This window comes from Anguilla anguilla, chromosome 8 (genome assembly GCF_013347855.1).
Source record: "Anguilla anguilla isolate fAngAng1 chromosome 8, fAngAng1.pri, whole genome shotgun sequence".
Lineage (NCBI taxonomy): Eukaryota > Metazoa > Chordata > Actinopteri > Anguilliformes > Anguillidae > Anguilla > Anguilla anguilla.
Genome location: NC_049208.1, coordinates 14,619,510 through 14,632,914, shown reverse-complemented (window position 1 = coordinate 14,632,914; position 13,405 = coordinate 14,619,510). Strand labels below are relative to the sequence as shown.

Sequence of the window (13,405 nt, the reverse complement as noted above, 5' to 3'; positions counted from 1 at the left end):
TTAAGGTAAGGGAGTAAGAATTGTTGATGAACCTCCAAGAATAGATTTTTTTCAGCACTTGTTTGGCTCACAATGAATCTTTCTATGTTTTTGGTGTGTTTTTCTTGTTTTTATGAGGCACTGAGAGAAGGCCTAAGTTTATTTTTTGTGATGTGTTCTACCTTTGTTATCAGCGGAAGGAAGTGACTCTGGTCCACAGGGCCCCCCTCACCCCCTCTGCGGACCGTCTGTACGAGGGGCGAGTGCAGCTGATTGAGGTACTGCTCGTTCCTGATGGATTCTTACCCTTCCATACGTGGGACAGGACAGGACAGGACGTATGGGTCCACCATAGAGGGACAGGGACTGGACCAACCTAGCTTGCCATTAAGCACGCCTTTCTCCGTGTTTAATGCCTTAAACACATTGAGACGATGAGATGGCAAAACAGTATTTAAGTGCAATCCCTTAAATCTGTCCGTCAGGGCTGGACTCATGCTGATCATTAACTCGATGACTAAGGCTGCAGGCAGTGTTTAATGAGAAGGCTCAGCTGGTCAGAAAAATAAACCTTGTGAGCTGTGTCATGTCTTTTAACACCTTTTTCACACTTTGAATACTTTACAATCTTTTGTTGCTGCACAATCAGTGCACTGTGTTTTTACGTTCTCCAGTACTGCTGAAATCAATGAATAGAACATTTACTTTTACTTTTGCTTTGGCATTTAAGTGCAAGCTTTGGGGTATACTGGAGTTATGTCTGCTTAGAGAGGGAAATTCCACAGTAAGGAGACAGTCAGCATTACTGCACTTCACCTTGTAGTGGAAGAATTTCTCTGAATGTCTTTTTATCCTCCTGAGCTCTGGTAGAAATAAAAATTAAGTATTTAAATGTAAGTGTCTACAAGTGTATACAAGTGTCTTGGATGATGTCGCAGTGAAGATATTTTCAAAAATATTATTTTATTTTTATTGAGTGGCTCTTTTAGTGTAGGTTTCAGCATAATAGTTTAAATGGTTCTTGAGATTAAGACCAGATACTTGTGTCCCCTGCAGGAGAAAAATCAGGGCTGTTCACAAAAAATAAATAAGAACAGATAATAAATCAATATGCTGAAAGTGGTAAATCTAAAGTGTACACAGTATAATTAAAAAAATGTCCCTGCCTTTTCTTTCTCTAATTTGGGGAACTTTATTCCAGTTCTGATTTTCCTATCAATATATACCCCCCCCCCCCATGATATCAATTTGCACCACTGCACATTAATGTTGTTTTTTGTGTATGGTACAAAATACAAAAAATGATGATCTCATTTTAAGTTGCCTGAATAACACAGTGACTGTACCCTGACTGATTTAGTAAAATGCACTGCATTACGGTATCTACAACTTTTTATCATGTGTTTTATATTTTACATGTTTCATCAAATTTTTTCCAGTGACAGCATGTGTTGATTGAGTATGCGCTCCTGGTGTGACTCCCCGTCTCTTTTGGGGCAGGGTAACTTCCGGCGCGAGGGAACCGACCGGCCCGTGTCTCGGGAGGTGCTTATGGCTGTTTTGGCGGATCTGGACGCCCTGCACATCCGGGGGCTGTACTTCTCCCAGAGCCAGCGGCTGAGTCTGGGGGAGGTGGGGCTGGAGGAGGCCACGCCCACCGGGAGCGGAGTGTCCAGCAGCATGGTGGAGGTGTGCACCTGTCCCCCTGGTCACCAAGGAGACTCCTGTCAGGTGAGAGAGAGAGAGGGGGCGGGACCAGAAGGCAGGGCTTTGTGCAATTACCTATTCAGAATCCTTTAGCTATGAGCGAATGGATTTTATTAAAGGCTTGCATTGTGAGACACGCCCCAAAGTTCATTTGAGGAAAAATACAAGACTAATAAAAAGTACAGGGGCGTGGTTTTTCTCTACAGGAATATTGCGTAAATAACACAATTCGTAGCCTGAGGGAAAGGGTTTTGACGTTCTTAAGTAATGTCAATGATTAAATCTGCCGCTTTGTCATGGAAACAGCCATATGGAACATAATATAAACACATCTCTCAATACAGTGCATTTTTGTATGTTCTTTGGGAGGACAGAATTTTTAATTTTCTCAAAGATTGATAGTGTGGAGCTGGGGTTAGAGAACTGGTCAATGGACCACAGGGTTCACAGGTTTGAATCCTGGCTGGGCATTGCTGCTTTACCCTTAAGAAAGGTATATTTTCCCCAGGGCCCCAATAAAGTGGAAAGCATTTGAAATCCCCTGTGAAACAGTTAATTAAACATGACAAGTTAATTGTATAGGACAGCCCTGAGAACTGGCACTGTCGCTTTACTTATAAGTGGCAGCGCGACTGATTTATATTTTGGACGCTGGGCCTGAATTTCTGCTATGCTACAGCAAAGCGTGAACTCTGAGGCTAATGCAGTCGATAAGGGCGTGTCGAGCCCCACACCTGAGTTATCCGTTGCCTGGGGCGCGGAGGCGGGGGGAGGGAGGGAGGGAGGAGCTCTGACAGATTTCAGGGTGTGACGGACTTGCTCAGCGAAGCGTCAGACGGTTAGCGCACGCCGTGCCGCGCCCCACCTTTTCCAGCACCTGAGGCGGGCTTGGGCGCCGTGATTCAGGCGTGACTGCTGCTGCGTTGTTGTCTGGAAGTGTGACTGTGCTCACATTCAGACAGGGCTAATTTGGGGGGCGGGGGGGGGGGTTTGTAAGGCCGGACGGGCACACCCAGGCTGTTTACGGTATGCTTCCAGGATGGGCTTGGCTTTGCTTGGGTGCTGGTGCGGGGGGGGGGGGGGGGTGAACTTGTGTGTGGCTGTGTGTGCGTGTACCTGTGTGTGTGTGTGTGTGTGTGTGTACCTGTGTGTGTGTGTGTGTGTATGTGTGCCCTTGTGTGTGTATGTGTCTAAGTCTGTATGCATACTGCACATGCATGTGCTGTGTGTGTATTTGCTGTAACTGTGTTCTCTTGTGTACTCTGTTTGTGTGTGTGTTTGTGTGTGTGCGAGAGAGAAAGAAAGAGAGGGAGGGAGGGAGGGAGAGAGAGAGTATGTGTTTGCATCTGTGTGAGTGTGCTTTTGATTGCATCTACCTATCTGTCTGTATGTGGGTGTGTGTGAGTTTGGGTGTGTCTCAGTCTGACTGCATGTGCGTGTTTGTGTCTATGTCTAAGAGCCAGCGTGTTCCTGCAGCAGACCTGACTCAGATAGCAGTGTGTGGGCGGGGCCTGCCAGCTTCCGTTTCTCTGGGCCTTTAAGAGAATGGGGCCGGCTGGCAGAGCAGTTATTTTACTTTGGGAAGCGTGAGGAATGCTAGCCATGTGTGGAGAATCTTGCTGGGAGAAGGCCGTGAGGTGGGCCCTGATCTGGGGGGCCGTGTTTGGCATCTGCTGGGCCGGACACAGGCCTTTTCAGGGGGATGGTCGTGTCTTTCTACACAACCGGGATACGCAGAGAGTTCGATATCCATCGCTACACGACCGGGAAACACAGAGGGTTCAGTACCCATCGCTACAAGACCAGGAAACACAAAGGGTTCAATACCCATCGCTGAACAACCAGGACACTCAAAGGGTTCGATATCCATCGCTGCACGACCAGGAAGGACAGAGGGTTGTGACTCCTCCGAAGGACGACTGCTCCGGACAGAATGTCCGTCTTCCTTCTTTAGACGGCAGTTCATCTAGTTCCACAGTTCAGGTAACAGGTTTTAGCAGGAATGTTCTCTAAATTGTCTCGCACATGGTTTTGGAATGTGTCTCAAAAAGCAGGTTTATCCTGGCTTGATTCCTGTTGTTTTACGTTGATTTATGTTGTTTATTGTAAAACCAAAGCAGACAGTGACATAGTGTATAAAGAGTGATATAAAAAGAGGCCTTTTTGTGTTGGAGTTTGCCTGTGTCAAACACCCCAGTGGTATTGCTTTTGTTTATGTGGTGTGAGTTTATATTCCAAAGAAGAATACGTGTTATTTAGGTGTTTCTATCAGGCCTAACAAAAGATATTTCTGGAGTTTTTTTCTCAGTGGAAACCCCCTGCGTTTTGCTCTAGTTAATAATTGTTAGTCTTAGACTTGAGTGCACATTGTCTGACCAGCCAAGACAGAGGTTGTAACGGACCATTAGGAGAATTCCACACATTGACCGCGTGGAAACGCCCTGCTTCACCACAGGCTGAAAATTCATACCTTGCTCGTTTCCAACTGCTTTCATTAAATCACACTTACCGGACAGGGCAGCGAGGGACTGTTTGGCTTTCTCGAACACCAGCCCCACGCCTTTTGTAACGCTGCCGTATTCTTAGTGTGATGGGTGATAATATTGGCAAGAGGTGAATGAAACACTAATCTCTCGCAGCTGAACAGCCAAAACCGGTCTCAGGGTTTGAATTGGGAGATCGCTGATAATGCATTTTCTGTGCCTATTTTTTATATGTGTTTATCCAGGTAGACTTACAAAGCTTCAATTTTACATATTGTGCATTTGTAGAGTTCGTAAAACAGTTCAAGTTAAGTGGCTCGGTCAAGGGTGCGTCATCGTTTGTTTAGCCGGTTTGAAAAGCATCGACTTTGCGGCCGGCCCCTGGCCTCTGCGGCAGGCTGTATGCTATGTGGTGTTGGTGACACTTTTCCTCTGCTCCCTGACAGAAATGTGCCCCTGGTTACTACAGAGACAGGAGCCAGCAGGGGCCCGGCCGCTGTGTGCCCTGCTCCTGTAACGGGCTCTCCAACGCATGCGACGAGGCCACCGGGAGGTGCCTGGTGAGTGTCCGTCTCTCACCCCTCTCGCTGTCTCTCCTTCTCCTCTTTCCATCCCTCTCTCATTTCATCACTGTTCCTCTTTATCTGCTCTCACACATATAAGGAGAGATGTACACTCGCACATACACGTGCACATACACACACAACCACGCACGCACACACACACACACAAATGAAAACACCCAAACATGAATTCACACAATGAATTTAAGGAGCAAAGGTAAAAACCTAATTTTATTTTTTTTAAATGTATATGGACTAGCAGTAGTGGTTTGAGATTTTCACTGACTTGCACTATTTTGTGGGCTGCTAGCCTGAATCACTGTGTCTAGACTTCTCAGCAGTAGATGTTTCTGTGTGGGGGGGGGGGGGGGGCACACAGAGCACACTCTGTGGGGAACTGTATGTGAATGGAATGTTTATCATGTGAGTGTTGTATTTGGATATTTGATCTTTTAGAGAAATATCATATTGAGTATCCTAGTGTCAAGCAGGGGTGGGGGGGAGTTACACCTGACTGACTCTCATTGGCGCTGTGGTATCTGCTGAGTGCTTTAACCCCTCAGCACTGCCATTATTGAGACCATTGGTTGATTTTCCTCCACATGCTTCTGACACACACACACACCTCTTAAATCAGTGCTACTCAGCTCCAAGAATTCACTCTAATTATGCACTCCACCACTTCATTTCACTAATTATGTCACCTCCTTGTTCCAGGAAGTAAGCACATTAGTGAAATCTGGTGGTGTACTGCGTGGTGGAAACAAATACCTGCATTTTTAAATGTTAGTAATGCCTGGCATATACCTCGAATCGCATATTGTCTGATTGTGTGGCCTGAAGAGCACCAGTGGGGAGAAGAAAGGAACCGATGTAGGGACTAATTTTTTGGAGAACCTGTAATCACACGCTGTGTTCTGTGTTCTGTGTTCTGTTTTCATCCCACCAACAGAACTGCAAGCAGAACACTGCTGGCTACCGATGTGAGCAGTGCAAGGAAGGTTACTACGGCAACCCCACCAACGGCACCTGCCGGGTCTGCCCCTGTCCCTTCAACGTGGAGTCCAATAGGTGAGTGCACCAGCAAGGGGCGGGACCTCCAGTAGAGGGTGGGGAGGGGCATCATCCTGTTCAAAAAATAAAATAATTTATCTTAGCTTAAATTTGCCCTAAATTGAAATTTTAATTATTTGGATCAGGTGCTTAAAAAATTGTCCCTTGCTTTTTCTCAGCTTTGCCACTAGCTGTAAGAAGGTTCCTGGAGGATTTGTGTGCGTGTGTCGGCAAGGATATACTGGACCCAGATGTGAAAGGTTGGTGTCTTCTGCTCTACTGTGCTATAATGTTTAGAAAGAGGCAGAAAACAAAGATTCAGTTCACTAAGCAAACATGCTATTAGCTTCGAATTGGATCTCTTGTTAAGAATGGAATGATTGAACTACCTTAATTGAGAAAATCCGTTGTGTAAATGAAAGGTAACTGCAATGTGGTGAAGTGAACTGAAATGGCAAAAACCTCAGTGGTCGAGTCATAGAAGAGTCACAGTCTAGTCATGATAGCTGGAGGACATTGACGAACACTGCTGGATTCTGGGACTGAATTCATTTATTTATTTACTTTATTCGATGACTTAACCTGTCACTTCCTTATGTCTGCCAGGTGTGCTCCTGGTTACTATGGCGACCCTATGGATCTTAGGGGGAGCTGCCAACCCTGTAACTGCAACGGTAACGGCAACTGCGACTCTAAGACAGGGGGTGAGTACAAAACTAAATTTACTCCCACGGACAACATTTCACACTCATGGACAACGATTCACACACGGTAGCAACATTTACCTGTCACTGAAAACCTTATATCCACATGGCAACATTTCACCCACACCTCCAACATTTGTTACAACATGTTACTAGGACAAGTCAGTAGTTTGTTAAGTTTGTTGTCTAATAGTGAAGAAGTAGTTTTTTTTGTGAAAAGCTGCGTTCAGAATTGCCATGTTAAGAACTTAGTGTTCATGTGAGTAACTGTCAGTGTTTCTGCTCTTATTGCAGTGTGCAAGAACACTCTCGAGCCAAAGGACACAACAGACGAGCAATGTCAAGGTGAGTTAAGTAGAGGATGAATTTAAATACTTTTTTGTTGTTGCAGTGTGTTTCTGACATTGCTCTGGCTCTTAAGGCACGGTGTGTGAAGACATGGTTGTGAAGTGTGTGGTGTCTTTCTGACATTGCTGTGACTCGTAAGAGTGTGATGTTTGAAGGTGTAGTTGAAGTGTGCTGCGTGTTTTTGACGTTGCCCTGCCTTTTAGAGTGTGACAGCTGTGTGGAGACCCTGCTGAAGGACTTGGAGAGCTTGGACGACATGCTCAGCAAGCTGAAGTCCCAGCTGGAGAACGTCAACGCCAGCTCGGCCGTCCAGGAGCGTCTGAAGAAGCTGGAGGACGCCATCGCCGCAGCCAAGGTACGGTGGCCCTTGTCCTCTCCTCCCGAAAACCCCAACTGGGCATGGATCCCGAAATGTAGATGTGTAACACATGGCATGTGACCTGTGGGAGATTCAGTCTGGAAGCTGGCTTCTTTCTCTTTCCAGACTTTGGTGAAAATATACAGCACAAGCATCACAAGCCAGGTACCCAAGGTCAAACAGCTGGAAGATGATGCCAAAAATCTGAGCGAGGACATTGGACTGATCAAGAAGAAGGTACCAGAGCACCCCCCCCCATCTTGTCTTTGCGAGCTGCACAGGCAGTGTCAGGAGTCACATTCTTGAATTTAATGGCCTTTGACCGTTGTTTTTGTGTGAAAAGTACATTTTCATTCATTTTAAATTGTGCTCGATCACTGTGATTTCTCAGCTGTGTTGAAGACAAAATCTGCCCTGTGAACTGTTGATAGTTTGTAATGAAACGGGACCGTGCGTCGCCGTTTTTGTGTCCAGGCTACTGAGAACTCTGAAAAGGCCCAGGAAGCAGTGGATGCTGCGGAGAAGACGCACGACCGCGCAGAGGACCTCGCCGCTGGGGCTGAGAGCATTTTCAACAAGATCAAGGGTGAGAGTCCCCCTCCCTCTGCATGCTGGCCCCATTCACACATTTACCGCACATGCAAACATCGAATACAGTGAATATGTTACACTGCTCTCCTGTCTCTGTACTTTATACGGTTTGCATTATTCAGCTTTCGCATTCAGTAGCTTACCTGCACAGCTGGAGTTTATTTTGTGGTGTTCACATTGAGTACTTTGTTCCAGGGGATAATTGGCCCAGGTGGGATTTAAACTGGCAGGCCTGGGGTTAAGTGCTTTCAGCTCTGCATGCGCACCTCAGTTAGACGTGCTTTAAGACTGCTTCACTTCTTCCTTCAGCTTCACACAAAACACATTTTCTTGCTTGAGTCATCATGGGCTGCAGCGTAGCCCCTGACTCTGTCTCTGCTGTTTTTTTATTCCTGTTAATAATCCTATAATCCTGACTTGATTCTCTCTCTCTCTCTCTCTCTCTCTCTCTCTCTCACTATCTCTCTCTCCCTCCACTCTCTGATTGTCTTTAAATGAAAAAGCAACACTGATAAAGGTTCTCTTTAAAAACAGCAGTTATGACCATGACTCGTTACAAACAACACATTTGCCTGTCTTTATAAACAGTTGCTCTCCCCAAAACCTTTTCTTTGGGCCATTTATTTGCAAACAGCAGCTCTGACCTTGACCGTTTTCTTGTAAACAGCATCTCTGACCTTGACCGTTTCCTTGTAAACAGCAGCTCTGACCTTGACCGTTTCCTTGTAAACAGCATCTCTGACCTTGACCGTTTCCTTGTAAACAGCAGCTCTGACCTTGACCGTTTCCTTGTAAACAGCAGCTCTGACCTTGGCCGTTTCCTTGCAAACAGCAGCTCTGACCTTGCCTTGACCGTGTGTTTATGCGCAGATCTGCTGAAGGAGTTGAATGACGCCACTTCCGGAGCTGGCAGCCTGCCCACAGAGGACCTGGCCAAGATCCTGAGCGAGGCAGAGCGCATGGTGAGGGACATGAAGGCCCGAGACTTCAGCGACCTGAAGAATGCGGCCGAGAAGGAGAACGAGGAGGCCAAAAAGCGTAAGTTCACCCCCCTCCGACTCCCAGAGCAAGTCTCCGCTTGTTCCTCACACACCTTGTTTCTCTCACTCACTCGCTTTCATTCTGCCACATCCGTGACTTAGTCCACACATGCTCTTCTATCCAGAGAGCATGTTAAAGTCCTGCTGAAGTTAGGAGCAGGATGGGTTCAGAAAAAATCCGTAATTTACCCCATTATCTGAGTTTAACTTACCAAGTTGAATGCATCTCTAAATTGAATAGTCTCGAGTATGTATACAGGAATGTCCATGAATGCGGTCAGACGTTTCCCACACCACATACAGTAGGCTTTATTTTTCCAGACAACAATCCCAGAAGCTGGCCTGTATATATAATGCATATGCACTTACGTTTTAGTGCTGGACCACATCAAGAACGACGTGACCAAACAGTACGAGCTGAACAAGGATGCTGTCAAACGTATCGCGGGCTTGCTGAAAGATCACGAAGCCAAGCTCAAAGACCTGGAGGAGGCACTGAAAGAAGCAGACAGCACCGTCAAGAAAGCCAACCAGCAGAATGGGGTCAATGCCAAAATTTTAGAGGACCTTCTGGTAAGGCCAAATGAAAAGTGTCACATCTTTGGGTTTGTGTAGAACTTTTTCAGCTACTCAAATTGAAATAAAATGTAATATCAGCATATTGCCACATAATATGTGGGTAAATATACACATTATTGACACTTTAATACTGTATTATTTTAAATCCATTGCTGTGAATATGCTGTATATTTGTTATTATATTGTCATGAATCCATCATATTTACAGTATATATTGCAATATATTCTGTGACCGTATGGGGTTCCTCAGTTTTGGTTTGTGATGTAGTGTTGCAGGACAATGGTAAATGTTTCTTTTAAAAAATACTCTCTGATCACCAGAAAAAGAAAAAGGAGCTGGAGAAAGAGCGAGATCAAGTGCTCGACCAAATCAAAATGGCCAAAGACCAGCTTAAAGGCACAAAAGATCTTCTCGACATGCTGGCCGACAGCAAAAAGGTAAGCAGGAACTGGGACAGCCCTAACCAAAACAAAACAACAACAAAAAAAATCTGAAAATCTGCTGAAACGCGTATAGCTAAGGACAACCCACATTGTGGTTATATGGGTGGTGTGCAGAGGTCTGGTGTAAATGCTGTTAAAGTGGGCTTGCGGCCAGACTGTTTAGGGCTTTAATCCCAGTTGTAAGCCTTATAAATCACACTGGATGAGGCCACCTGCGAAACAAATAACCAAATAGTATCAATTGTAACCAACAGGTTGAGTTAATTGCTATGCTGAGCAGTGGAAATGGTGATTCACTTGGAGCTTTTGCAGCTGTGCTTGTTTTGTTTCTCCGAAATGAAAGGGAGCTGTCGAGTATTAACTTGCTCATTCGCTGAGATAGCAATCAGTGGGGGCAGTCCGTGTCACATCACCACCAGCAAGCTTGCGGTTTCTCCTGCGTGCCGCAACAACAGAAGGGTCTTTTGTGTTCTTTTTTCCCCTACAGGAATACGAGCAATTGGCCGCGCAGCTGGATGGCGCCAAAACGGACCTCACCAAAAAAGTCAATGACATCACCCAGGCGGCGGCCAAGGAAGACATCGTCGAGAAAGCAGAGAAGCATGCCGAGACCCTCAACCGGCTGGCTAAGGACCTCCAAGAGTAGGCAGATTCTGATTGGCTGACTTTCAGATAACATGCAGCACTTAAGGCTTTGACACCTCCCATAAATTACACTTACCACTGCACCTACCCTTCAGTTACTCTTTAATTGCTTGTTTTTTATTGAAACATAACATGGTGGTTTGACCACAAGGGGTATTTTCCTTTTTCCATTCTGTATTGCCTGTAATCTGTCTCTTTGCCAACAAAAAAACACAAACCTACATCATTGTATTGTCTGTAGCTATAGTCCCTCATGCTAAGAAGATGGTTCATATTCTGTACACAGGCATGTTTTAATATGCCATTTACTCACATACTGTCACCTGATATTTCCTCACACTTGGTCGGAGGTGCGAGGCGCGAATCCCGCTAACATTTTTTCCCACATTCGCAGGGCGGTGAGGAACGCCAGCGGCAGCTCGGACGTGCGCTGTGCCGTGGACGCCATCGAGGCGTACAAGAACATCACCGAGGCCATCAAAGCGGCAGAGGACGCAGCCAACGAGGCCAAAAAGGCGGCGGACAAAGCTCTGAGCGTACGTCGACCCGCCTGGACTGCCGCTCTCAGAAACGGCCTTGCGATCAGGGAGGCCGCTGCTGCCTCGTTGGAGGCCCCGGGGTTCCGTCTCACACACAGACGCTCAGCAGGACTGAGTTTTAATGAGATTATGGATGTGTGCTTATCTAGCCCCTTGGGCGTCATGGAAACCAGTATCCAGTCCTGTCCTGTTTCCTATCCTATCCTGATTCTGGAAAAGTGCATATTATGAAGCATAATGAATCAGATATTTTGGCAGTTTGCTTGTGATATTCTGTATTTTCACGGTCGTTGATAATAAAAATATACATATATGAATTTTTTTTAGGACGTGCAAAATCAGGATCTGACAAAGAGAGCCCAGGACCTGAAAGACAATGGGGATGAACTGCTGAAAACTGCGAAGGACGCACAGAATGATCTTAAAAGTAGGCTTTTATACATATAATTTAATAATGTCATTTTATAACACGACTCTGCTAATGCTATGTATCGTGTTCCTGATTTTCGAATTACTGGCACAGTGTCATTAGCAGTGTGTTTTTACGTTGAGTTCTCTTTAGAGAATGTGGCTTTTAACCGGTGTTTCATTTCAAAGATGCCGCAGACGAGCTGGACACCCAGAAGAAGCGTTTGGCCGAGGCTGAGAAGAAGAAGGACGCTCTGAAGAGCGACCTCCTCGCCGCCCAAGCTGAGCTGGACAAGATTAAAAGAGGTGCGCCATTACCGCCGAACACCTGGACAGGGCCGCTGCTTCCAACACGCAGAGTACAGAGACAGGAGGAATACGAAACAGCGACGGAGAGAGAGAGAGAAGGTTTTAGGGAGAGCGAGGTTAAAAGGGATAGCTCCAGATTAGGCTGAGGTGTTAAGAAATGAGGAAGCTATACAAACTGAGAGAGGCGGGTTGTGGAGAGAGAGAGAGAGAGAGAGAGAGGGCAGTGAGAGGAAATGAGGGTGAGAGAGTGAAGGAGCGAGATACTTAGTGAGAGAATGAGAGATGCTGATGAACCCTCAATGCGCATTTCTTTGTCCTTCTGGTGTTGTCTTTCATCCGGAGCTCAACCCTTGCCCTTCGTCTTTCCAGATGATGTCGCTGACATGATAGACGCAGCCAAGAGAACGGCGGCTAACGCTAACGACACCGCTAAGGACGCGATGGACCGACTCAACGCCATTAAGGATGAGGTGGACAAGATTAATGTCCTTCCCACAGATCCTAATCTGGACAACGTCCTGAATGACGTGGATAAATCAGGTAAGCACCCAAATACCTATAGCATTCCATATAACCCAAGTCCAGATTCTGAAAACCAGCAGCATTATGTTTGTTTACATGTTCTTCACTCACATAATATATGCAGTATATTTTCACATATGTTCTGTTTATTTAAAATCTTCACTTTGAAAGTACTTCTTTTAAGAGCAAAACATCATATTAAGTCATTTTGTCTTTTTTTTTTTTTTTTAAACAAAATCTAGTGAAAAACCTCACCAACACTATCCCATCCCTCCTGGATAAGATCAGCCAGATCGAGGATCTGAGCACCCAAATAACCCCCACGGGCAACGTGTCGGAAAACATCAAGAGGATCAAAGAGCTGATTGAGCTGGCCCGGGACGCCGCCAACAGGGTGCGTCTCTTTCTAACCCCCAAAACTGTCTCTGTCGTTCTCTCCTTCTCCCTCATTCCAGTTTCTCATTCTCGTAATAAGTGAAATGGAAGCAACAGAAAAAAAAAACAGTTTTGTTGTGAACGTCCAGGTGGATTTCGTTTGAATGACTTGCTCTTCTGACAAACTGGTTCCTTAGGTTTTATTTTCAGTTTTTTTTTTTAAACGGCATTGCTGCTTGGTGCGGGGACGATGCTGACTGGCTGCCTGCTTGTCCTCTGTTCGCAGATCACGGTCCCCATGAAATTTGCGGGCGACGGACACGTGGAGCTTCGCACCCCGAAAGACATGGACGACCTGATGGCGTACACCGCCCTCAGCCTGTCCCTGCAGAGGCCGGAGAACGGCAGAGGCGACGGAGGCCGCCGCCGAAGACAGACCTCCACCGACGACCTGTTTGTGCTTTACCTCGGCAAGAAGGACGTGAGTACCGTCACTGACACGCCATTGCTTCTTCATCGAAACTCTGTTTCGGAGGACATGCTGTACGGGCCTGTAGGAGCTCAAGTCTGTACAGGGAAATGGGGAGTCACAGGCATATGGATTTAGTGCCATTGGACATGACGGGAGGTTGTTTGCTAGGAGTCAGCACTGATGTTCATATTCATATGCGGATGATTTACGCATGCACAATACATAATGATGTATTTCTTGACTTCTCAATTGCCTTTATCATTGATTCTGTTGTTCTTTACTGAGC

At 46.1% G+C, this 13,405-nt stretch overlaps 1 protein-coding gene across 12 annotated transcripts in view; it reads left to right on the top strand.

Annotated features, from left to right (window-relative positions):
• Positions 1–13,405, top strand: part of LOC118233913 (laminin subunit alpha-3-like) — an 83,625-nt gene that overhangs the window by 57,356 nt on the left and 12,864 nt on the right. For all 12 annotated transcript variants that reach the window (XM_035430019.1, XM_035430015.1, XM_035430018.1 and 9 more), the window contains 20 exons: positions 174–257; positions 1,480–1,710; positions 4,616–4,729; positions 5,685–5,803; positions 5,965–6,045; positions 6,392–6,489; positions 6,784–6,834; positions 7,041–7,192; positions 7,322–7,432; positions 7,670–7,781; positions 8,657–8,824; positions 9,203–9,399; positions 9,727–9,843; positions 10,337–10,491; positions 10,889–11,030; positions 11,361–11,460; positions 11,631–11,747; positions 12,120–12,290; positions 12,515–12,666; positions 12,934–13,128. In XM_035430019.1, coding sequence (XP_035285910.1) covers positions 174–257; positions 1,480–1,710; positions 4,616–4,729; positions 5,685–5,803; positions 5,965–6,045; positions 6,392–6,489; positions 6,784–6,834; positions 7,041–7,192; positions 7,322–7,432; positions 7,670–7,781; positions 8,657–8,824; positions 9,203–9,399; positions 9,727–9,843; positions 10,337–10,491; positions 10,889–11,030; positions 11,361–11,460; positions 11,631–11,747; positions 12,120–12,290; positions 12,515–12,666; positions 12,934–13,128 — 2,667 coding nt within the window. The remainder of the gene's footprint in view (positions 1–173; positions 258–1,479; positions 1,711–4,615; positions 4,730–5,684; positions 5,804–5,964; positions 6,046–6,391; positions 6,490–6,783; positions 6,835–7,040; positions 7,193–7,321; positions 7,433–7,669; positions 7,782–8,656; positions 8,825–9,202; positions 9,400–9,726; positions 9,844–10,336; positions 10,492–10,888; positions 11,031–11,360; positions 11,461–11,630; positions 11,748–12,119; positions 12,291–12,514; positions 12,667–12,933; positions 13,129–13,405) is intronic.